The sequence below is a fragment of the Salmo salar genome, chromosome ssa11 (genome assembly GCF_905237065.1).
Source record: "Salmo salar chromosome ssa11, Ssal_v3.1, whole genome shotgun sequence".
Lineage (NCBI taxonomy): Eukaryota > Metazoa > Chordata > Actinopteri > Salmoniformes > Salmonidae > Salmo > Salmo salar.
Genome location: NC_059452.1, coordinates 20,247,573 through 20,270,513, shown reverse-complemented (window position 1 = coordinate 20,270,513; position 22,941 = coordinate 20,247,573). Strand labels below are relative to the sequence as shown.

The 22,941-nt window shown below is 43.9% G+C and overlaps 2 protein-coding genes across 3 annotated transcripts in view; one reads left to right on the top strand and one right to left on the bottom strand.

The window, feature by feature from the left end:
* Positions 1-11,039, top strand: part of mindy2 (MINDY lysine 48 deubiquitinase 2) — a 25,514-nt gene extending 14,475 nt beyond the window's left edge. Inside the window, exons 4-9 of one of the 2 annotated variants that reach the window (XM_014126904.2) lie at positions 474-632; positions 1,342-1,444; positions 1,659-1,801; positions 3,309-3,482; positions 4,526-4,702; positions 6,787-11,039. In XM_014126904.2, coding sequence (XP_013982379.1) covers positions 474-632; positions 1,342-1,444; positions 1,659-1,801; positions 3,309-3,482; positions 4,526-4,702; positions 6,787-6,972 — 942 coding nt within the window. In that variant the 3' untranslated portion in view covers positions 6,973-11,039. Of the gene's footprint in view, positions 1-473; positions 633-1,341; positions 1,445-1,658; positions 1,802-3,308; positions 3,483-4,525; positions 4,703-6,783 lie in introns of both variants that reach the window. The other variant, XM_014126903.1, reaches the window with a different exon arrangement.
* Positions 10,980-22,941, bottom strand: LOC106562202 (SAFB-like transcription modulator). The gene is made up of 19 exons (XM_014126902.2): positions 22,687-22,941; positions 20,578-20,665; positions 20,349-20,494; positions 20,116-20,143; positions 18,498-18,975; positions 17,831-17,874; positions 17,306-17,418; positions 16,899-17,048; positions 16,440-16,555; positions 16,190-16,341; positions 15,938-16,098; positions 15,711-15,850; positions 15,433-15,613; positions 15,095-15,219; positions 14,561-14,737; positions 13,902-14,375; positions 13,657-13,804; positions 13,375-13,535; positions 10,980-11,543 (listed from the first exon to the last, which is right to left on the bottom strand). Exons 1-19 carry the CDS (start codon positions 22,819-22,821, stop codon positions 11,441-11,443), a joined length of 3,120 nt encoding a protein of 1,039 aa, XP_013982377.2. The 5' UTR covers positions 22,822-22,941; the 3' UTR covers positions 10,980-11,440.

Here is a 22,941-nt window from a genome sequence, read left to right as displayed (position 1 = left end):
CGTATGATGGAGTCACAGAAGTAAAGTGAAAGCAATCAATCCAGTGAGATTTAAGTGACAAATTGATTTTGCGTCCCTCAAACACAGGAAATAGATGGCTGAAAAATACAGATCCTCAGGTGGGCGGGGCATGCGCGTTGCTACAGACGGGTCTTGTTAGTCTTTTGTGTGTCTGAGGGGCGAACGACAGGAGGGCGTGATGAGTACGCTAGACAGGAAGTTCCTTGGTCGGAACACTTTCTGATTTGTACACTTAACTGATAGTCCAAACTAGCAGGTTTCTGTGGGTGAGTCTGCTGTTTTTCTAGCTGTAACTGCTGTAGTATGTGACAGTAGTTGGTTCACTGTCCTCAACATTTCTTCCAATGTCAAATCTTATTTCGATGCCGTAGTCAACAAGAATTCTACAAAGACTAACAGCCCTGGCTAAAGGCCTTGAAAAGGAACATGACTTTCTATTTGTTGTCCCCCAGAATATGAGTGATGCCATGGCGGTGCTGCACAAGCTGCAGACGGGGCTGGACGTCAACGTGAAGTTCACAGGGGTGCGGGTCTTTGAGTACACCCCAGAGTGCATTGTCTTTGACCTGCTGGACATCCCTCTCTACCACGGCTGGCTGGTGGACCTGCAGGTGAGAACCCTTCCCTCTCTGAGCCCCCTTTAAAAGTAGACTGAGCGAGTTGACGTAAATGCAATATCCGCAATAACTGAACGTTGAAGCCTGAGACTGAACTTCTCTGCTGTTTTGGGCCTGTAGCTGCCACGTTGTAGCAGCGTGAAGCAAACCCGTGCACATGCCCAGATCCTCTGTGTGACTGTGAGAGCAAAGTATTGCATCGCGCTCAATGCAGTAACTACGGTGCTGCTCACGGCAACATCATAAGTCTACCTTCAAACCCATGTAGCTATTACTATGATATACAGGCAAATATATTGTTAAGTCACCTTGTCCTAGAGAGATTTACACGGTTATCAAAGCGTCACGCCAGAGTAAGCCTACACGAAACACAGCCCTTATTTGAAGTGTTTCTAAAATCCCCTATGGGAAAAATGAATGGTGGAAAAACGATTGGAACCATTTCCCTGTTTGACCACTAGGTTCTATGGGTATTATGACTCATACTGTGGTACTCTATAGGCATTTGTCAAATAGACAATAAACCAACTCCACACATTATTTATGAAAGAAATGACTTCAGAATGACTGGTTAGCGTACAGCTCCTCTTGAGTATTTTTCTTTTGAAAACATGACAATATGCTCTTGTCGCTTGTTCTTCACTGCATAGTAGAACACAACAATGGTTGATGAATGCTCTCTCCTCTTTTATGTTCCCTCCAGATGGGCGACACAGTGAAGGCAGTGGGTAACTGCAGCTACAACCAGCTGGTGGAGAAGATAATCTCCTGCAAACAGTCGGACAGCAGCGAGCTGGCTGGGGAAGGTGGGTGGACCGACCGACTGGAGGGATGTGTTGCTTGCTTTCTTTCTCGCTACTGCTTCTGTACATCACTTTATATCTCTATCAGTCCATAAGTCTTTGTCTCTATGTCAGCCGATCGGTCATTGTCTGTCTCTCACTGACTCGCTCTCTATTTCTTGCCTTCTCTCTCCCCTTCTGCCTCTCTCTTTCTCCCTCTCTCTCTCTCTGCCTGCAGGCTTTGTAGCTGAGCAGTTTCTGCACAGCACGGCCACCCAGCTGACATACCACGGCCTGTGTGAGCTCACGTCCACCGTGCAGGAAGGAGAGCTCTGTGTGTTCTTCAGGAACAACCACTTCAGCACCATGATCAAGTTCAAGGTGAATGACCACTCAAATCATTGACGAGACTTTATCCACCACTTTATGCCCTGTGGTTATGACAAATGGGGCCTTGCAGTACTGTTTACTGTGAATGGGTCTTCCTTACTTTCCTCTGCTACAGCGTCCCCAAACCACCGTCTATTAGGAACAAAAACAAGTCGTCTGCCTTGTCCTCTTAGTAGTGGGAAAGGGTGTTATATAAATTAATTGCATAATGTTACCGAATTCATATCACTCAGTCCCAAATAAGCTTTATTTCAAATGTATTGCTAGCTTCCGGATCAGATCACCCCTTTGTATGTATGGTGGGATGTTGACACATGGGGACTTTCTTTCATCCAAGTCTTTTCAACCATCTGTTAACAGCTGAGCACTGTTAGTGCGTTCCCCTTCTCCCTGTCCTCCCCCTCCCAATAGATCTCCCCATACCCCACCCTTCTCCCTGTCCTCCCCCTCCCAATAGATCTCCCCATACCCCACCCTTCTCCCTGTCCTCCCCCTCCCAATAGATCTCCCCATACCCCACCCTTCTCCCTGTCCTCCCCCTCCCAATAGATCTTCCCACACCCCACCCTTCTCCCTGTCCTCCCCCTCCCAATAGATCTCCCCACACCCCACCCTTCTCCCTGTCCTCCCCCCTCCCAATAGATCTCCCCACACCCCACCCTTCTCCCTGTCCTCCCCCTCCCAATAGATCTCCCCTCACCCCACCCTTCTCCCTGTCCTCCCCCTCCCAATAGATCTCCCCTCACCCCACCCTTCTCCGTGTCCTCCCCCTCCCAATAGATCTCCCCATACCCCACCCTTCTCCCTGTCCTCCCCCTCCCAATAGATCTCCCCATACCCCACCCTTCTCCCTGTCCTCCCCCTCCCAATAGATCTCCCCACACCCCACCCTTCTCCCTGTCCTCCCCCTCCCAATAGATCTCCCCACACCCCACCCTTCTCCCTGTCCTCCCCCTCCCAATAGATCTCCCCTCACCCCACCCTTCTCCCTGTCCTCCCCTCCCAAAAGCGCTCCCCACACCCCAGTCCCAGGTGATGTAATGTTCAGTACACAGGGTTCTGAGGCTGGTGCGAGGGCATAAATACAAATGCCTCTTGGAGCATGGTAGACATGTGATGGGGACCTATTCAGCACCGAGAGTCTGAATGCTATCTACAATGGTTTCACCCGCCTTGTGCTCCCTCCCCTTATCACTGCAGCTGGGACAGGCTCTTCCTGTTATCTGTAGCAGGGGAAGTGGAGCAGGCCTGTCTGTGTGAGAGAGAGTGTGTGTGTGAGCATGCTTGCCAAGTGAAGCACGCTGTGTGTAGCACACATGACCCCAGGATAAATGCTTACCAGTACCAAAGCCCCCCTCATTTAAAGACACACACACAGAGATCCGTTATCCAGGTTGTTATCTACTACAGGAATAAGAGGGTGTGAAAGTGTGTAGATGTGTTTTCTGGCAGTGTTAAGACGTGTGAGTATATAACGTGTGTCTGTCTGTGTGATCAGGGCCAGCTGTACCTCCTGGTGACAGACCAGGGCTTCCTGACGGAGGAGAAGGTGGTGTGGGAGAGCCTGCACAATGTGGACGGGGATGGCAACTTTTGTGACTCTGAGTTCCGCCTGCGACCTCCGTCAGACCCAGAGACGGTGTACCGCGGACAGCAGGACCAGATAGACCAGGTCAGACCACTACGCCAATTGGGCCCTCTGATCCAATTCCACTTCATTAATGGGAGCAATGATAAACAATGCTGAACACCCATCTAGCTGAATCATGGCAGCCATTTCGCACTGTTGGGTGCACCACATATCTCTTGCAGAGGATGTATACCATGGAGAACAAGGTGCACCGTCACAGTGCAGCATTACAAACATACTAAGTCAGGGTGAGTCACAATCAGAGTTCACCTGAAGATTAACAGAGTGGATTGTATAAAGGGTACAGCAAGTATTACACATCCCTTCTATCTGGGCTCTGTTTTCCCCGTGGCTCCCTAGCCTGCTCCATCTGCACTCAGCTCTGGAGAAGTAGCGGGGAAGAGTTCCTCAATAATAGATGTTCAAAGCTCCTCTGCTCTCCCGTTAACCCCCCCCCCTCCCACTCAGGGTTTTAATGTCTGAATGCCTGATCAGGAGATGACCGTGACATGTGGCGCCTCCCTCTGTACTGCGCTGCATCACGCTGCGCTTCGATTGGCTGTTTAATAATGCATGATGTGGTTTGTGTCCATTTGTGACGACAGCTGATTGGCTGGCCTGGTGGCAGGGCTGCCCAGCAGCTTGTCCATCTGCCAGGGTCCATATTCACCACCCTCACCCAGCACAAAGAGGGAGGGAGGGATCATATACTCGCGCTCTCATCCACCCAGACACTCTTATGCTTGAGAGGGCATATTACAGCCGACAATTAAGACAGTCTGATGCTGCACTCAGGAAAATATTTGGTTTTACTCTACATGAGGGTTATGAATGAATAAAAAGGTCTGTAGCCCTGACTTTAAAAATGGCTGGTGCTTTGTAGCTTACAACTAGGCTTACTTTAAAAAAAATAAAATAATTATACTTCAGCTCTTGGCAGTGGCACATCACTCCGGTAACAGTGTAAACACCATGATGTGAAACGCATTGACCTGGTCCTATTCTCTTTCTTTTCTTTCCTTTATTTCTTTTTGATTCTTTCTTTCTATCCCTCTCTCTTTACCCCCTCTCCTCTCTGTATGCAGGACTACCTGATGGCGTTGTCGCTGCAGCAGGAGCAGCAGTGTCAGGACCTGCAGTGGGAGCAGCTCCCCGAGGGCATCAGTGACCTGGAGCTGGCCAAGAAGCTGCAGGAGGAGGAGGACCGACGAGCCTCCCAGTACTTCCAGGAACAGGAGCAGGCTGCCGCAGCACAAGCACAGGTCGGGGAAGGAGCCTGGGTGGGAGGGAAAGGGGGATACCTAGTCAGTTGTACAACTGAATGCCTTCAACTGAAATGTGTCTTCCGCATTTAACCCAACCCCTCTGAGCAGGAGGGGAGCTTGTGAGAAGGGGGGAGGGAAGATGCGAAGAGTGGAATTGAATGAGGAATATGATGAGAAAGGTGCGTAGGAAAAAATGAGGAATGAGGATGAGAAAAAGGGTAAGGGTTGTCAGTTTATATAGATATAGCAGAGTCAGGGGCTTAGTCAGATAGATTCATGTCAGCTATATATTTAATTTCTGTTGTACACAATACATGTTCTGTATGAATGTATCTGTATGTTCAATGTGATTGTGATGTAATTAAGCAATAATGCACGGCTCAGGTCTGTTCTTTTGGATACAGCCCTTAGCCGTGGTATATTGGCCATATACCACAAACCCCCAAGGTGCCTTATTGCTATTATAAACTAGTTACCAATGTAATTAGAGTAGTAAAAATAAATGTTTTGTTATACCCGTGGTATACGGTCTGATAAACCACGGCTGTCAGCCAATCAGCATTCAGGGCTCGAACTACCCAGTTTATAATGTTGCTTATCCTGTCTGGGCGAGGTGGGACGCAGCCAGTGGAATCGCGTGGCGCGCAATACAAATACCTCAAAAATGCTATAACTTCAATTTCTCAAACATATGACTATTTTACACCATTTTAAAGACAAGACTCTCGTTAATCTAACCATATTTTCCGATTGTAAAAAGGCTTTACACCGAAAGCAAAATATTAGATTATGTCAGGAGAGTACCCTGCCAAAAATAATCACACAGCCATTTTCAAAGCAAGCATATGTCACAAAAACCAAAACCACAGCTAAATGCAGCACTAACCTTTGATGATCTTCATCAGATGACACTCCTAGGACATTATGTTATACAATACATGCATGTTTTGTTCAATCAAGTTCATATTTATATCAAAAACCAGCTTTTTACATTAGCATGTGATGTTCAGAACTAGCATACCCACCGCAAACTTCCGGTGAATTTACTAAATTACTCACGATTAACGTTCACAAAATACATAATAATTATTTTAAGAATTATAGATACAGAACTCCTTTATGCAATCGCGGTGTCAGATTTTAAAATAGCTTTTCGGCGAAAGCACATTTTGCAATATTCTGAGTACATAGCCCGGCCATCACGGCTAGCTAATTTGACACCCACCAAGTTTGGCCCTCACCAAACTCAGATTTACTATAAGAAAAATTGGATTACCTTTGCTGTTCTTCGTCAGAATGCACTCCCAGGACTTCTACTTCAACAACAAATGTTGTTTTGGTTCCAAATAATCCATAGTTGTATTCAAATACCTCCATTTTGTTTGTGCGTTCAGGTCACTATCCGAAGGGTGACGCGCATTTCGTGACAAAAAAATTCAAAATATTCCATTACTGTACTTCGAAGCATGTCAAACGCTGTTTAAAATCAATTTTTATGCAATTTTTCTCATAAAATAGCGATAATATTCCAACCGGGCGACGTTGTATTCATTCAAAGGCTGAAAGAAAAAAATTTAGAATTCTCATGAACGCGCTTCTCAGTCTCACTGTTCCCAGGCTGACCACTCACAAACAGAGCTGCTGTACTTCGCCCAGAGACTGCAGACACCCCATTACACTTTCTGGCGCCTTCTGAGAGCCAATGGAAGCCTTAGAAAATGTCACGTTACAGCAGAGATGCTGTATTTTCAATAGAGATGCAACTGAAGGACAACAAATTGTCAGACAGGGCACTTCCTGTATGGAATCTTCTCAGGTTTTTGCCTGCCATATGAGTTCTGTTATACTCAGACACCATTCAAACAGTTTTAGAAACTTTAGTGTTTTCTATCCAAATCTACTAATTATATGCATATTCTCGTTTCTGGGCAAGAGTAGTAACCAGTTTAAATCGGGTACGTTTTTTATCCGGCCGTGCAAATACTGCCCCTTAGCCCCAACAGGTTATTCACCCGCTTGAATGAGCCACAGGTAGGTATTGTGGTTGACGCTCCTGTTCCATCCTGTCTGTTGTGCAGCAGCCAGCAGAGGGCAGTGACGAAGCAGACAGAGCAGAAGCAGCATCATCATCATCATCAGCAGCAGCAGCAGCAGCAGCATCATCAACAGCAGCTGGAGCCACGCCCAGCCCAGGGAAGCAGCCCTCTGCCGGGGAGCGCAAACCCAAAAAAGAGCCCAAGGATAAAGACAAATGTGTTCTATTGTAACAGAGGATGGTTGTGTGTTTGTGTGAGAGAGAAAGAGGGGGGCAGAATTTTTTTTTCACATTGACCTGACACCCTACGCACAGCCCCTTTTTGAAGAGCGATGAGACAAACTGAGGAGTTGCCGTTCCCAAGCCACTGGTGCCTGTCATCCTCTACCCTCAGTGGGCCCGGACAACAGAGGAAGGGACGCTATGACAGCTACCACTAATCTTTCGTACAGTTGGCCAAACTTTGTTACAAGTCGCACAGTGCACTATATTTGTGATCTGGGGTTCAGGTTAATGGGGGTGATTTTTATAGCAAAATGAGAAAAATCCCAGAAACAGGATGCTGGGAGGGAAAGAATTCAGAATCTGAAATATCTCTCATGGCACCAACTTTTTTCAAGGAAATCGTTTTCATTCATTTTCATTATTGCAGTTGATAAGCTATTTTTTTTTTTTACAGCACATGTGTAGATATGCCTGCTTTGATTCACTTCTGTTTTTGAGCGTTAGACTTTCTACTGTAAACACATAACCTTCGTTTCCTAGCTATTGGTTGGTGGGGGTCATTTAGCTCCTTCCAATTGGAGATAATCAAGAGTTTGTTCAGAGTCTTATTGGGATAGAGATGAGGTGATCGTGACATCAGTGAGTGTAATATCTAAGCACTCCTGTCTCTTCACCACGTTAATGGATGCCAAATTACTACATTAAGTGTGTTTTTGCGCATGTGTGTTTGTATGCGTGTGTGAGAGTATTTTAGATAACTATTTTATTTTGGTATATACTTAAATTGAAAGGGATTCATTTGTTTTTGCCGGTTAGAAATTCATGTAAGACCCTGTTGTGACAAGCCTTTTGTATATCTCTCTAACACTACCCACATCCCTGTTCTTCCTGAGAGGCCTGGAAGTCAGTGCCATACTTTGGTAAGTGCTGTCTCTACCAACCCTCATCTGCCATTTAAGACTCGCCCTATCCAGATTGGCCTTACCAGAGTATGGCAGTGTTGAATTCTGGTGTGTGTGTGTGTGGTTTTGGTGTCTACAGTGTGTATGTGTGGCTGATATGCTCGGCTGCATTGATTTATGCTCTTAATTTCAACTTGGAAATAACCTAACATCAACAAAAAATGTTACGATGTATATGAGCAGTTGGATTGAAAGCTATGCAATGTATTTAATTTCTCATATTTGCTTTTTATGATTCACACACAGACAGAACCATGGAGAAACAGGACGGTGCACCTAATTTGACTACTGTCGCTCACTCTTACGCTGTCCCTGAGAGACTTGGCTGGTTATTGGCTGCTGAGGCAGAGCGATAGCAGTATCCTACACTAATAATCTGAAGTGCCCAATGTCACACAGATTTGCTGGCAGTTAAACTGCTGGTCACGCCGTAAAAAGCTGACAGAGATGTTGTCAATATGGGAAGCCTCATGACCTCCTCGTTGAGTTATGGAAGTAGGATTTTCTACTGTAGCCATTTTTGAATCCATGTGTTCCTCCTACAACATCTGACTTTCAGACAAATTGATATACATTGTGTACATACCTAATGCACATTTATGAGAGCTAGCTAGTAGTTTGCGCCATTGTCCTACTATGGTACTGCCTCCTGAGAGATTTACTGTTTTCTATCTACACATTCCAGCTGGATGCCTTGACTCAAGCCTTGTGTTGTACGTCAGTCCTAGAAACACAGTTATAGGGGGGACTCCTCGCAGTGCTGCTAGTTAAGGGGTCTCCTATTTTTGGCTGTTACATTTCATTCTCATTGTTCAGAAATGGACAACCCCAGCCTTCAAGGACAAGTCCAGTACTTCGTATTTATTTTTGCCTGGCTACTGGCTGCATCTTGTAGGAGTAGGCTACCTGACTAGTAAGGCTTGTCTGCAGGCTGGACTTGAGGACTGGGGTTAGCTCAGCCTGTCTATACGGTCCTCACGAGGCCACACTTACTCTGTATAGAAAATGCCTTACAACATTTACAATATCTTTTATAAGAATAAACGGAAACAGGTGTATTACCGGAATGAGACAATCTGTAGATGGTAAACTAGACATCAGAAATACTCTCAGGCCTTCTCTGAAGGGACATATCCTTGAGTGTCTTTTGTAAATTGTTTGTGTATTAGCTGCCTTGGCAACAGCAATGATAGGTATATAACATTGTAAAGTATTGAATATACCCTGTAGTAACTCCCTCGAGAGACTGTGTTGTGATGTAAATGTGTAACCACATATAGGTAACAAATTATTTCAACACATAGTATCTAACTAGGTCGACTTCATATTATCAGGCTGTTCATAATTATTGCTAGTTATGTTCATGGATGGCATTACAATGGGTTTCTGAGCTTCTCTCAGGCCTACCTAGTCAAAGGAATTCACTATGACTTTACACTAGAATAGGTTTGCCACTTGTAATGGAATTCAAGGCTGCTTTTAGAAAGTGAGTAAACTGCTGCTGCGTTTATGTTCACAATGACTACCCAAAAAGTAATCTGACTGAATAGACAGGACTTAAAGAGAAACACCTATGTTGAAGCGAGCGTGTACATCCTTATGGTATGCTACAGTATGTCCTTTACATTATTGACGACAGTGATTTTGTGAAAGGTTGGGGGGATGGGCGAAAGACCACGTCCCTTTGAGTGTCAGGGACCACCATCCATACTCTTGTTTCGTTTGTAAAATAACATCCATTTTAAAGTTAGTCACACTACAGCTTTAATTATACTTGTTCATGTGGTCAACCTTCCCAGTGGCCTAAACCCATTTGTAACAACGTTCAAAAGGCAACTAGTACTGAGTTATGATGAGAACCTCAAAGGGCCACTTTATCTAATTACTTTGAGGTTTTTGGGGGAGCAACAAGATGTTTCACAGCTGCCTCACACACACTTTTCTTTAAAACATTTTTGTGCGTAAGCTTGCACCATTTTGTAAGTCGCTCTGGATAAGAGCGTCTGCTAAATGACTTAAATGTAATGTAATGTTTTGGAGTCATTGCATTATTTACCAGTATCTAGATATTGTTTTGTGTTTCAGCTTTAATGTTGTTCTTCAGAATAATTGATAAGGATTTTGTTTGTGGATTGTCTCAAGTGAATGTGTGTAAGCCTTGTTATAGTGCTTGGGGGTAAATACTGTACAAACAGTCTTAACAAGGTAGTCCTTGAACATAGTCATTGTAATTGGTTTTGCACTGTTACATTGATATGCACTACTAGGCATATTCTTTCCACTAATTGGTCTTTTTGACCAATTAGTGAGAAAAAAGATCAGAATTGGTCTGCCTGTGTAAACGCAGCCTAAGAGAAGAGAAAATACCTCATTTTATACAGAATTAGAAATTGTGTGAGTGCTATTGTTCTTTGGGTACCTTGTAAAAATGGAATACTGTCTGGAATTGCTACAACAGTAGCTCTTCAACAGTTAGTTGAATATGAAATGCTCAATTGTTTCTTTGACAAAGGTATGAAAGGGCTGGTTAAAAGTACATTAAGTACTGTGTAGCCCCTTTCAATAAAAGTACATTAAGTACTGTGTAGCCCCTTCATCAGGTAGCTGTCAACCTGTTATGGCCATAATTGTTTTGTAGCTTTTCACACTAATAAAAATGCCACTGGCTGGTCATCTAGAGGGAATGGATTTTAAAAGTTAATTTGGCTATTTTTACATTTATAGAGTGGTGACAATTGTTAATCCCCTAGTAGTTTCATGTGTAAAATCAGATTCTGGAGCACAGAACATGAATGCAATCCCCCATGTTGGTTGAACTTGTTCTGTTGATTTAAATGCAACAATTGCTTACTAATGACATCCAGTGGAGTATAATTTCAATGATGTTAATATTTTCACTTATGTTTAACACCTTGTGAATATGAAAAGGTCAATCCTCATGTTGGAAGGTTCAAATGTTTATATACATATGACCAAATAATGTATAGCCTATCACAGTACCGTTGCAAAATGTAGATGGTGTTTCTTCTGTAACAAAATGCCTTAGACGAGGGACATTCAGCCTGATTTAAAGTACATGGACAATAAAACTTACATTCTCTTTTCACAACCACTCAATGTGTGATGTCTTGTATGTGCACTTCATGAGTCAAATGTAGGAGCAAAGACAAAATGAGCAAGATGTATAATTTAACCTTCAGAAGCACCAGGGGCATAACTAAAAATGATGGTTAAAGAACACATTGATCTGCTTACAGTTTCAGTTAGGGGAAGAGCAGTTAACGTCAAACTTGTTACAAATAACTAAAGCTGTACAATTCTATTCTAAAGGTAAGTTGAACATTATGTGCACAGGGTTGTTTAAGTCACAGCACAACTGTTAGGAAACCATACATTGCGGTAACCTATACAGAACAAAACATTTCTATATCAACCTTATGGCTAGAAACCAGCCTCTTAAAAAAAACAATGTATTTTTGAAAAATAAGCTTAAGCTGATCTGGGGAGAGGCAGTTAGAACCGCCGGGGTGCTCCTTTGAAGGGCTTGAATCCGCCAACACTGGACATGGAACTGTTGGTGATCTGCACGATTCTGTTCATTGCAGACGAAGAGTGGCTGGAGAAACAAAAATACATTTCTGCCTAAAAACAGTGTTGCATACAGTAATGAGTAAATACATAGAAGCTCGAATATGGCTTCTACCAGAATACTTGTTTGCTTGGGCGGTATACCGGGGTATTTGGAAATGGCGGTATGGAAAAACCATGGCTAATACCGTTGAATATTTGTATCTACTTTAAAGTAAATACCTACAGTCAACTTGTGCAATCAGTTAGGAGAAAGAAGCACGTGGTCATTTTTCATTATTAAGCATACTGGTAGTCCCCAGTCACGTGGTGTTTGTTTACAAGCACACAACAAGGACAGACCAGAGCCTTGTGAGTCACTCACTTGTGTAGCACACGCCAGGTGATCTAGTTAGTTATCTTATACCTATTAACTGTCTAAAATGTGCTAAATGCTCTGTAGTTGTGCATTTGGTTTACTAGTTAGCCATCTGGTTAAGTGGTTAGCTTCTTTCAAAATCAAGCTTTGCTTGTAACAGCAGAGAATCCCCTCCTGGATCAAGAGCCTTGCTGTCTAATATTTGCTTTCTGGATGCAGCAAACTGTGGAGCATTTTTAGTTACTTGTATAACTTTGAGCTGGGATGTCTGTCCTGCAAATATTTTAGGTTAGAGACTGTATAAAATGTTCACAATGTCCTCTTTAGTATTTAGTTAGCGTTCTCTATGGAATTTTACAGAGGCGCAGTGGGGTTTGAAAATAGTGCTCCTTGTGTTCAGTGTAGGTATTACAGCATATCCCGGCATGGCAAAATGACCGTATGGAAACATGGATACCACCCAAGCCTAATTCATAGTGCTCAGACAAGTCCGGTACACATGACATATTCATTTCTGTCACAACTATTACAGATTAAATCCACCCCTCGGCTTCTCTCAGCCCATCCCACCTATCTCCCACCATGCCACCTGCTCTTGATTTCCTTGTGCCATTTATTTTTCAACTGTTCTGTGATGTCTTACACAGATTCTCAAACCTTTCTAAAAATGGGATATTAAAAATATATATATTTTTGTTGTTCATTGATTGAGTATGGCTTTCCTGATCGACCAACAGTGCTATTTGTAGGGCTCATTTTGGAACAATGTTATGACTGTTTAACCACTCCTGAACCTGTGACCAGAAACAGGCTACATAGGAGCAATACCAGAATAAGTGGTCGAATTGGTTGTATGCCCAATATACATAATTCTTCTTTTGGTGGCAAGAATATTGTATAATAATTTAAATAGAAAAACTTAGTTTTGAGTCAAGCGTAGTTTTGTGTATGTTTATAAACCATGTGCCATGGAGTCAGCACATCAGAAAAGTATTTTGCAACCTGTATGGTGCCACGGTCAACATTTGACCTCAAATAAAACTGGAATATTTTTTCTATTCATGACAACTTTTCTCTCTAATTTTGGTCTTTAATAAAGGACAGACAAACAAGCTCCCCTTCTCCCCCTTGTCTCCTACATTTTTGCAGTAATGCACCAATCAGTTGGTTGTAATTTTAGATAGAGCTAACAATTCCACATATTTGTGTTAACCGCACATGTGACACAACTCCACCTTTCCTATTCATAATATCATTAACAAATAAGTTTACCCATAAATGTTTTTTAAAACAATTAGCATATTTGAGTTTAACCATATGTGTTGTAATATTTGTTCCGTCTTTTCTGGGAGATGAAACTGGAATTGCAACCAGCTTTGTAAAGCTTGTTTCAGAAAGGGTGATATTTAGAAAAAAGGTTCCAATTTCAATTAACTGAAAGTGAGAGGTTGTAATCTGGATAAAGGGAAAAGTACAGTCTTAATGCAACGGCAGTGAATACCTTGAGTGTGGGGCCATCATGCTGCCACGGCTGTCTCCCATCCTGCGGCTGTCTGGGAAGCCCCCTCCCTGGGATCCAGCCCCACCATGCCACTCCTTCCTGGGGGCCGGCTGGTCCCGGCCATGCCGCTCCACCACCACCTGGCGGCCAGAGCTGAAATGCTGGGTAGAGAACAGGGGAGAATGTAGTTATGAATTCCCTATCTGAAATGTAACTAAAATAGAGGAAATGGAGGGTATTGAATGTGTAGATTTAGTTATGGGGGATTGGTGAGGTGCTGACCTGGTCTGCCATGACCATGGGTCTTCCTCCATCCCGGCCACTGAAGTTGGATCTTCCTCGGCTGGCTGAGGAGCCTCCTCTGAGAGCAGGCCCCTGGCCATCTCTGCTTGAACGCTCTGGCCGCATACCTCCGGTACGCACAGCTCCACTACATAACCACAGAGACAGGATTATTACCACACGGATTACAACAAAAGGCCATTGTCTACAAACTTTAAACAAGCACACTAGGCATCCATTCTGACCGTATGTCCCCCTTAGGTGCACTCATGCTGCCGTCATTCTTCCATCCTGCATGCCCAGTATGAGTAGCATGACCAGTGTGCCCGGTGCCTCTGGGGGAGCGGCTAGTATGAGACATGCCAGGCATGGGTGCTCTGCCCCCTGCTGGCCGCTCCGGCATGGGCGCGGCCCGGCGCTCCGGCATGGGCGCGGCCCGACGCTCCGGCATGGGCGCGGCCCGACGCTCCGGCATGGGCGCGGCCCGACGCTCCGGCATGGGCGCGGCCCGACGCTCCGGCATGGGCGCGGCCCGACGCTCGTCCCTGTCTCGGATCTCTCTGCGGTCTGTGAGACGGATGTCTGCGCGTGGAGTTGGAGGAAGCTCGGCCCTGCGGGCAGTCTCAAAGTTCTTGGGGTAGCGCTCAAACCCAGAGCTGTCCCTGCGAGCAGCGGGACGGGACTTCTTGGCCTCAGGCTCACTGTTGAAGCGGTTACGTCTGAAAACCCCCCACACCCAAAATGGATTGTCAGATTCTGTCAAGAGCTGACTGTTACTGGAGGGGGATAGACGTGCTAAACTGCTATGTGGGCTGTGTGTAGCTTGCTCTTTGCCTGTTTAGGTTCAGGTTGCTTTATTTGCAAAAAGGACTATATAAACAAGAGGGCTTATCAGAGGGCCTACCTCTCAATGGTGTTGGGCTCCACGGCTGCAGCCTCGGGGAAGCCTCTGCCTCTCTCTCGGGGGCTGAACTCAGTAAAGCGGTTCTGCTGGCGGTTGTAGTCCGAGCCCTGGTTGAGACGGCCCTCAGACTCTGGCTGGATCTTCTTGTTGCCATTCCAATAGGGATCATCCCTCCGGCTGAAACATTCAATGGAGAATGTTTTAGCTGGGTGACAAGTAAACTGGTGTGGAATACCACTTTTTGAGCTTGGTCAGATATGATACCAAAATGTATCTTTCACTTGATGGTCAAATTGACATCTGCTTGTCATGTCTGAGATCAAGCATCCCTGTCTGCCGTGGGATGCAGACAGACCAGGATAGCATGGGAGACAAGTCTGTGTGCAGGGGAGACGACAAAGCAGTACTGCACAAGCTGCTCTATAACCTATCCTGCAACTTCATGGACATAATGGTGGAAGCTGGTTGTCCACGATCAGAGCCTCAACTACACAGAGCAAACATCCCATCCCCAACTAGTGTGGCCTTGTGTACCTGTGGTCCACATCGCGGCCTCTCTTCAGGTTGTTTCTCTTCTCCTGCTCGTAGCGGAGCTGCTCCTGCTGCCTCCTCAGCTCCTCCCGCTCACGAGCCATACGCTCCGCCTCTTTACGCCGCTCCTGCATTACAGAGATATAACGTCAGCATTACATTATCAATCCACTATATGGTTTGCTCACAATTATCTGCTCAAAAATGCTCCTAAGAGCCTTTGAAAGAGCACCAGAATGAACATTGAGTAAACAACTCACCTTCCTCCTGTCGTTTTTACAACAACCAACTAAGGTACAGCCTAGAAGACTAAACATCCTTAATGATTTGAGTCCAAGCACCTGCTCTATGCGGATCCTTTCTCTCTCCAGCCTTTCCCTCTCCATGCGCTCCCTCTCCAGTTTCTGCCTCTCCACCTCAAGCCTGTGGCGTTCCCGGAGCAGGTTCTCTCTCTCCTCCCGCTCCCTAATCAGACTGATACGCTCACGCTCTCGGCGTTCCCGCTCCGCTATCTCACGCCGCCTGACGGGACAGGAAGTCACAGAAACATTAGTACCCAGCATCCTCACGGTACTACAAAGTACAACAATTACAGTAGGAGTTTGCGTTTCAGGCTGACCTGCGAAGCTCCACAGCCCTGCGGACCCGCTCCAGCCGGACCATACGCTCGCGCAACCTCTGCTCTTTCATCTTCTCAAAGGGGAGGATGTCTTTGCTGCCTCCCTTGTTGGGGAAAACTCTAACTCTATTCATCTCCATCTAGGAAAGACAAGCATGTAGAGGTGAACTATGAAAAAGAAAATTCCATGATCAAACTGTCGGGTAGAAAAAAAAACTGCGACCAACCTCTTCGGGAGGCATGAAATATCTGGGTCTCCGCTGCATCATGTTGTTGTTGGTGGTGAAACCCGGCTTGTCAAATCTCCCCCTCCTGAACGGTGGTCTCACTTTGTTCAGGTCTCCTTTGGCATGATCAATCACCACCATCTTGCCAGGGCTCTTGGTCCCTACACAATACAGGACACAGAGGTTAATTTTTACTACTCTACCCTTCAACACATTAAAGAAAAAGGAACCTGAGATAGGGAGCATACATACTTCCACCATGCTTTTTATCATCTTTCTTGGAGGCATCCGGGCCTGAGCTGGATGTTGTGCTTTTAGACTCCTGCTTCTTGGATGAATCCTTGCCGTCTTTGTCTGATGGCTTGTCGGACTTCTTCTCCTCTTTTTTGGAGGATGGCTGGGTTCTTTAGGGGGAAAAAAAGAGCAGGCACAGAAATGAATATTTCTTTCAAATTTCCCCATTCTGAAAAAGACAGATTGTGTTTCTTCCTCCCTTACTTACTTGCTAGTGCTAGTCTTGTTTGTCGACGCACTACGTTTGTCACTCGATTTGATTGAGCTGGTTTTGTCATCTGATTCCTTCTTTGAAGGTTCTTTCTTGAAGGGATCACTTTTAACCTGAAAAGACAACAAATACTCCGTCACAGTATTTAAAGGCTCCGTCACAATTCTGAAGCAATGTAATTTCAATGAATTGAAGAACAAAGGACCATGCACCTTTTTTCTCCCTACAATGAATATGACAGAGCGCATGTTGGCTCAATGGCTCAGAAGAGAATGTCAGCCAATGTTGTTCTGCAGAAAACTCTCAAAATGACATCTTAAAACCTTCAGAACTCTTGACATTTCTATGACGTCACAAAAGATAGAAGTCAGAGAAAAGATTCTGAACTGTAAAATTGTAATCGTTCTCTGAACATTCTAGCTGAACAATGTGCAAAACAACTGTTTGTCAGCTTACCCTTTCAACAGATATCTGCTGGCCGTGGAGTTCTGTGCGGTCCAGGTGGGAGATGCACCTTCCCACCTCTGCACTGGAAGACATTGTCACCAAGCCATAACATTTGGCACCAGGACTGCGAGCATTAGTAACCACTTTGGCACTAAAAACCTGCGGTGACAGGAATTTGTTTAGGGGCGGAGCAACTACATGCTGCTTGTAGAGGGTTGGGTTAAATGCGCAAGACACATTTCAGTTGAATGCATTCAGTTGTACAACTGACTTGGTATCCCCCTTTCCCCTAGTAAACCAGTAAATTGTTTCCAATATGTCAAAGCAAAACCATGACACCCATACAGTAAGAAACATCAAACCCCAGTACCCCACCACAAGAAACAGTTTATGGATGTTTTAAGCTCTAGGCTTACCTTCCCATATTTGCCAAAGAGGTTTTTCAAATCAGCTGCTTTGGTGTTGGAGGACAGGCCGCTCACCCAGATGTTTCGAGTGGAGCTGCTTGCACTGCTACTGCTGATACTTCCTGAAATAGGGTAGTTTAAAAACATACATGCATGCACTGTAGAGGCTTTTACATGTAAAATGTCTACACATTGTACAAACTAATCTATAAGAGCCTAATGTTACTTACCGGTAAGAACTAAATGTTAAAATGCAGGTGCTTTTGACAAAATGAAATCATTTCAGACACCTTTAAAAAATGCCAAAGAAATTTACTTTTTAGATATGTGAAGAAAACTGGGTAATATGGCAGATTACACCAGTGGTACTAAAATTCACAGATACATTTTTTGTTCTGACGCTTGAGAAAATGCCATTTTGGCTGTCCAGTCAGTACTGCACATTGATTACATGCACTACATAAAGGCATACGCTTGACCATCGTCTGATCATTAGTAGTGACGACTTGAGAAATGTATCTGTAAAATGCTTACCTTTGTCATCTTTTGTGGCCTTTCCATCTCTGTCCTTTGAAGAACTACAAAGCAGATTTCACAACAAATAAAAAGAAACAAGAGATGAGTGCCAGTATATGAAAGCCCCTGCGGAATATGACGTACACCAGGGCAAACAACTTTTTTGGTCAAAAAAGAAACTTTTTTTCTGTATGTATTATTTTTTTTTATCCCCACGGGCAAGGCTTGCATTTGGACAAAACTCCCATAATGGCCTTTTTCATTGCTTTTCCACGGGTGATATGGGTCATGTTCTCAGCCAATTTACTCCCTGGACCAATGAAATCTTCAGTATTGCGTTCGACTTCACAGCGAATCATTTCATATGTTTCTGACAAACTGACATCACAGGGACTACTGCCCCTTTAAAAAAGCCCTATATGGGAACTGGAAAAGGCAACCGTGCTGGAAAGGTGAAAGTAACATCTGTTTTCAGCTCCTGGTTAATGACACAAATTACCCAACTTCAGAAAAACAACCAAACGAAAGTAACAAATGGGAGGCTCATTAGGTACATCAATGAACATTTCTCATTAGGAAAAAAAAAGTTAAAAAAAATCTTGAGGCTACCCACAATGCTGCGTTCACAGTGAGCTGGAACTTGGTAGTAGTATCTTAAAGAACTGACATAGCTAGAAAGACAAACCTCTTTCCTTGACCTGATGCCCCAGTAGACGAGGGGCCTTTCTTCCCAGAATCCTTGTCTTTGTCTCCCATTTCAGCTTTCTTCGAGGCCTCTCTGCTTTCCTTCTTAGAGGAGTCAACCTTCGTCCCGTCATCCTTCTTACCATCTTTATGGCCTTCCACTTCCATCTTCATGGCATCCTTTGGGCTCGTCTCAGCAGAGGCCTCTGGCTTGTCACAGCCCTTATCTGCCTCTGAATCTGGAAGTTTCACATGTTTACCTGTTTCCAGGAGGTCATCACCATCAACATCCAGCGTGATGGCATCTTCATTCTGGAGTGTGACGGATATGTTATCGTCCTCGTCTTCTTTAGCGGAGACGGCAACTTCAGTTTCGATCTCCTCCACTTGTTCAGCCTCCGCCTCGGCTTCTGCCTCAACGTCCTCACTGGGTGGAGGTTTAGAATTTTCGCGAGTACCATCATCTGTATCAGTTACATCTGAGGGATTTAATAAGGATAAAACATGGCAAAAAACACAATGTTTAACATTGACATGTCTGTTACTTGACCTAGAAAGTAGAATAGAAAGCAAGTTTAGTATTAGTGGTCATCGAAGGGTAGAAGACCACAGGAACACACAAAACATACATTCCTCATTGAAAAACGGTGGTGTGGTTCAATAATCTTCACCAATACTTCTTTTGCGATCCTTACAGTTATGAGTACTGTACAGTGAAGTTACTCTTCAATGCAGCTGTCATTAGGAGCTCCATTCCAGTTCTTCAGTTTGAAGAGAGGGCATTTGTTCAAATGAAAAGAGCATCTGTCCAACTTCTTCTGTAACCCCCAAAAAATCTGTGCCCAAAGCCATGGAGGTCAAATTCAGTCTCATTTTATGGCTGTTCTACTGCCGAGGGCTCTCCCATCATAGTCTTTATGGTCATCTCCCATGTCTTCTTTCCCTCATAAAAGTCTGTCTTATTAAGTGACTTGGATGGTTGACAAAAAAATAGATGTCATCTTTAATTGTCCTTGTGACTGTAGTGACTGGCTCAAGTCCTTAGCAAATGTGTCCTCAAGACTGTACATCATGTCCTGGTTGGTCTTTGAGCATTCTCAGCGATGATTTCTTCTCTCCGTCTGAGACATCTGTACTGCAGTTGGGTGCTACAGGAGGATGGGCCCCGATGGGCAGGAGTCCCCAATGGTATCGTCTAGCGCACACTGGATCTCCCTCTAACTCAGCTTGACTTCTTCCGGCATACCTTTCCCTCACCTTGAAGAAGCCTGTTGATTCCTGAGCTTTTTATCTTGAAGGAATGTGCCATGCAGTCTGTATGGTTGTTGGAGCCCTATTGCATCTCAGGCCTGGAAGAGTAGGTAACATCCCACCCCCAAAAAAAGTACTGTGACAAAAATAAGCAAGTCCTCCACAAACAGGATGTCCCTTCTATGTTGTATTCATGAACAATGAGTCCTGAATAGCTGGCTTGCTGAGTATCCAGCCAGCAGACAAAAGAAACGGAAGGCATAGAGGAGAGAGGGGGCATAGCAGATTCTTACCTTCACGCAAAGGGGGCTACCTGCAAACCCCCCCCAAAAAGTAATCAATTCAATAGGGTGTGAGCACAAACATACCTTCTTCAACGTCATCCTCGTCTCCCTCCTGAAAAAGAGACCAATGTGAAAGGTAAATACACATAAAGACAGTTTCAGTCTACTGCTTTACTAAAACCGGGTTAACCAATCTGAATACCAGCATTTTTTTTTTTTATGATCTGGGTATGGTAACCCAATGATCTCTAGTCTACTGTGAGAGTGGGGTAAACACAAACATACCACAAACGTAAACATATTCATGTGATACTAACCTTGGAAAAATATTTGTTTTCCTTGGTAGGAGATTCATCTTCCTTGGAGAAGGAGAAGTATTCATCTTCCTTGGAGAAGGATTCATCTTCCTTGGAGAAGGGTTCTTCTTCCATTGGATTGTCAGTGTCAGAGTCCACTTTCTTTCCTAAGGAAGTAATGGAGTTATATCATCCGAAATGGAAACAGAAATATTGAACAGTAATTGAAATATTAGGAATGTCAAATTACCTTTAGCTTTTGCATTTTTTTTATTAGGCGTGTCTGCTGGGAGTGGAATTTCAATTGTCTCTGCATCTCCACCTTCCTCCTCAATGGCCTGAGAAAGTATTTATAAAAAAATAAAAAATAAATAAAAACACTATTGTAATTACTAGTCATTTATCTGATATTAATTTAGCTGCAGGTCCCACCCTTATATTTAGCCTCACAATGAAGTGTTTTACCATTTTCTTTTCAGGACAACCTGGGCTACAAGTAGAACACAAAACAATTGCATTCATGAGTTTTATTGACAGAAAATTTGGTCCGCCAAAGCATAAACCTAATAAAAATGAATTTATATGAATGCTGTAAGTACAGAAATTGTTTGCTCGCTGTGATATTAATATCCAACTAGTCAGTGACAACTGGAGTTTGTGACAACAACTATGTGAGCTTATTATAGTATTATAGACACCATGGAACAAGCTGCAAACACTCAAACTGGACAGTTTTATCTCAATCTCTTCATTGAAAGACTCAATCATGGACACTCTTACTGACAGTTGTGGCTGCTTTGTGTGATGTATTGTTGTCCCTACCTTCTTGACCTTTGTGCTGTTGACTGCGCCCAATAATGTTTGTACCATGTTTTGTGCTGCTACCACATTGTGTAGCTACCATGTTGTGTTGCTACCATGCTGTGTTCAGGTGTTGCTGCCTTGCTATGTTGTTGTCTTAGGTCTCTCTTTATGTAGTGTTGTCTCTCTTGTTGTGTGTTTTGTCCTATATTTATATTGTATTTATGTATTTTTTCATCCCAGGCTCCGTCAGGAGGCCTTTTGGTAGGCAGTCATTGTAAATAAGAATTTGTTCTTAACTGACTTGCCTAGTTAAATAAAGGCTAAATAAAAAATGTCACTATGCTCTTCTCGGTAGAAGTAACCCTTAGCCTTCCAACTACTTTTATGTAGCTTGTGAGCATAATAGAGCAAAACATGAGCCTCTCACCTTTTTATAGATAATAGTTTGTTGCGCAAACCATTCGGACTCTACAGACATTTTAGTAAAAAGACCCAGCCCTGGGCACCTTCGGGATCCGCCCTTGTCTCAAACACCACTCTAGCTCAGCCACTCTTAATCACACAGAAGTATGCAGTTCAAACACACTTTAAAACGCACACCGGCGTTACTCATTGGGTTAAAAAAACTGAAGAAAAAAATGCCTATTCCGCACCGCCAATGTGTGGGGATTGGGATGTGGTCACTCACATCCCTGACAGCACTAACCTTACTGCCATGGACAAGTCGTAAGTCAACAACAGCTCAATACATTGTAGTTGCCGAAGAGGCATTGTTTATTCCTACATACCGGGTTGTCACTAGTTACCACAGACAAAGTCATAAGCCCCGCCTATTTCTACAATTTAACTTAAAATCTCATTTTAAACCTAGCAGCTAACCCTAACTACACTGCTAACCTTATGCCTAACCCCAAATTAGTGGTGAACGGTGCAGTTTAAGGTGATGGAGGGCAATTATTATTTATTTTATAAGCATGGCCTTATTTCTATTACAGCATATTTGATGACTGTCATTCATATTCCATTCACCTAGCTCAATGTAACATTGATAGGTTTAGGCTACTACATACTACTTGAATATCCCCTACAGTAAATATTATCTTAAATCTTATTTTTATTAAAAGTGCTTTGTTTGTTAAGGTAATGTAAGTAAGCATTTCACGGTAAGGTCTACATCGGTTTTATCCTGCGCCTGTGAAAGCAACGCCCCCACACCGACTGCATCGATGCAGGACGGTGGGCTACCTTGTCAACCTGACGCTGCAAAGCCAGGCCGCGAGCACGCAGTACTGCAGTTGAAAACAAGTCAGCATCCAACGGTAACGTTTGCTAGCAGGCTAAACATCTTAGTTGACATCTACGAAAAAAGCAAGCTGTACATAGATACATATTCATCCCATAACAAGTTGGTTAGCAAACCAGTAGCTAAACTATCTAGCTGGCAGCAGTTGAGGACGGCCTCAATCAAATTCGTACCACAACTGTTTGGTAGCTAACATTAGCTAGCGGCCGTTAGCTTTGCGTTCGCCATGTATAAATAAATTGAGCTCGTTACCTGTTTCAGCCTGGCAATTAAAACATTCTTCACACCTGCGACATCTAAATTCCTTCGCTTGAGTTCAGATTTGAGATCTATAACTCGTAAATCTGTTATTTTCTTTGACTCCGTTGAAATGGCACCCGACGCCATTTTACCTCGCTGGATGTGTTGTAAAATTGTGTGTGCAGAAGGGAAGCACGCATGCTCACGCAATGCCCCCAATGTTATTCTTCTTAAAATGTGTATTGTCGGATCGCAACCAACTGAAAT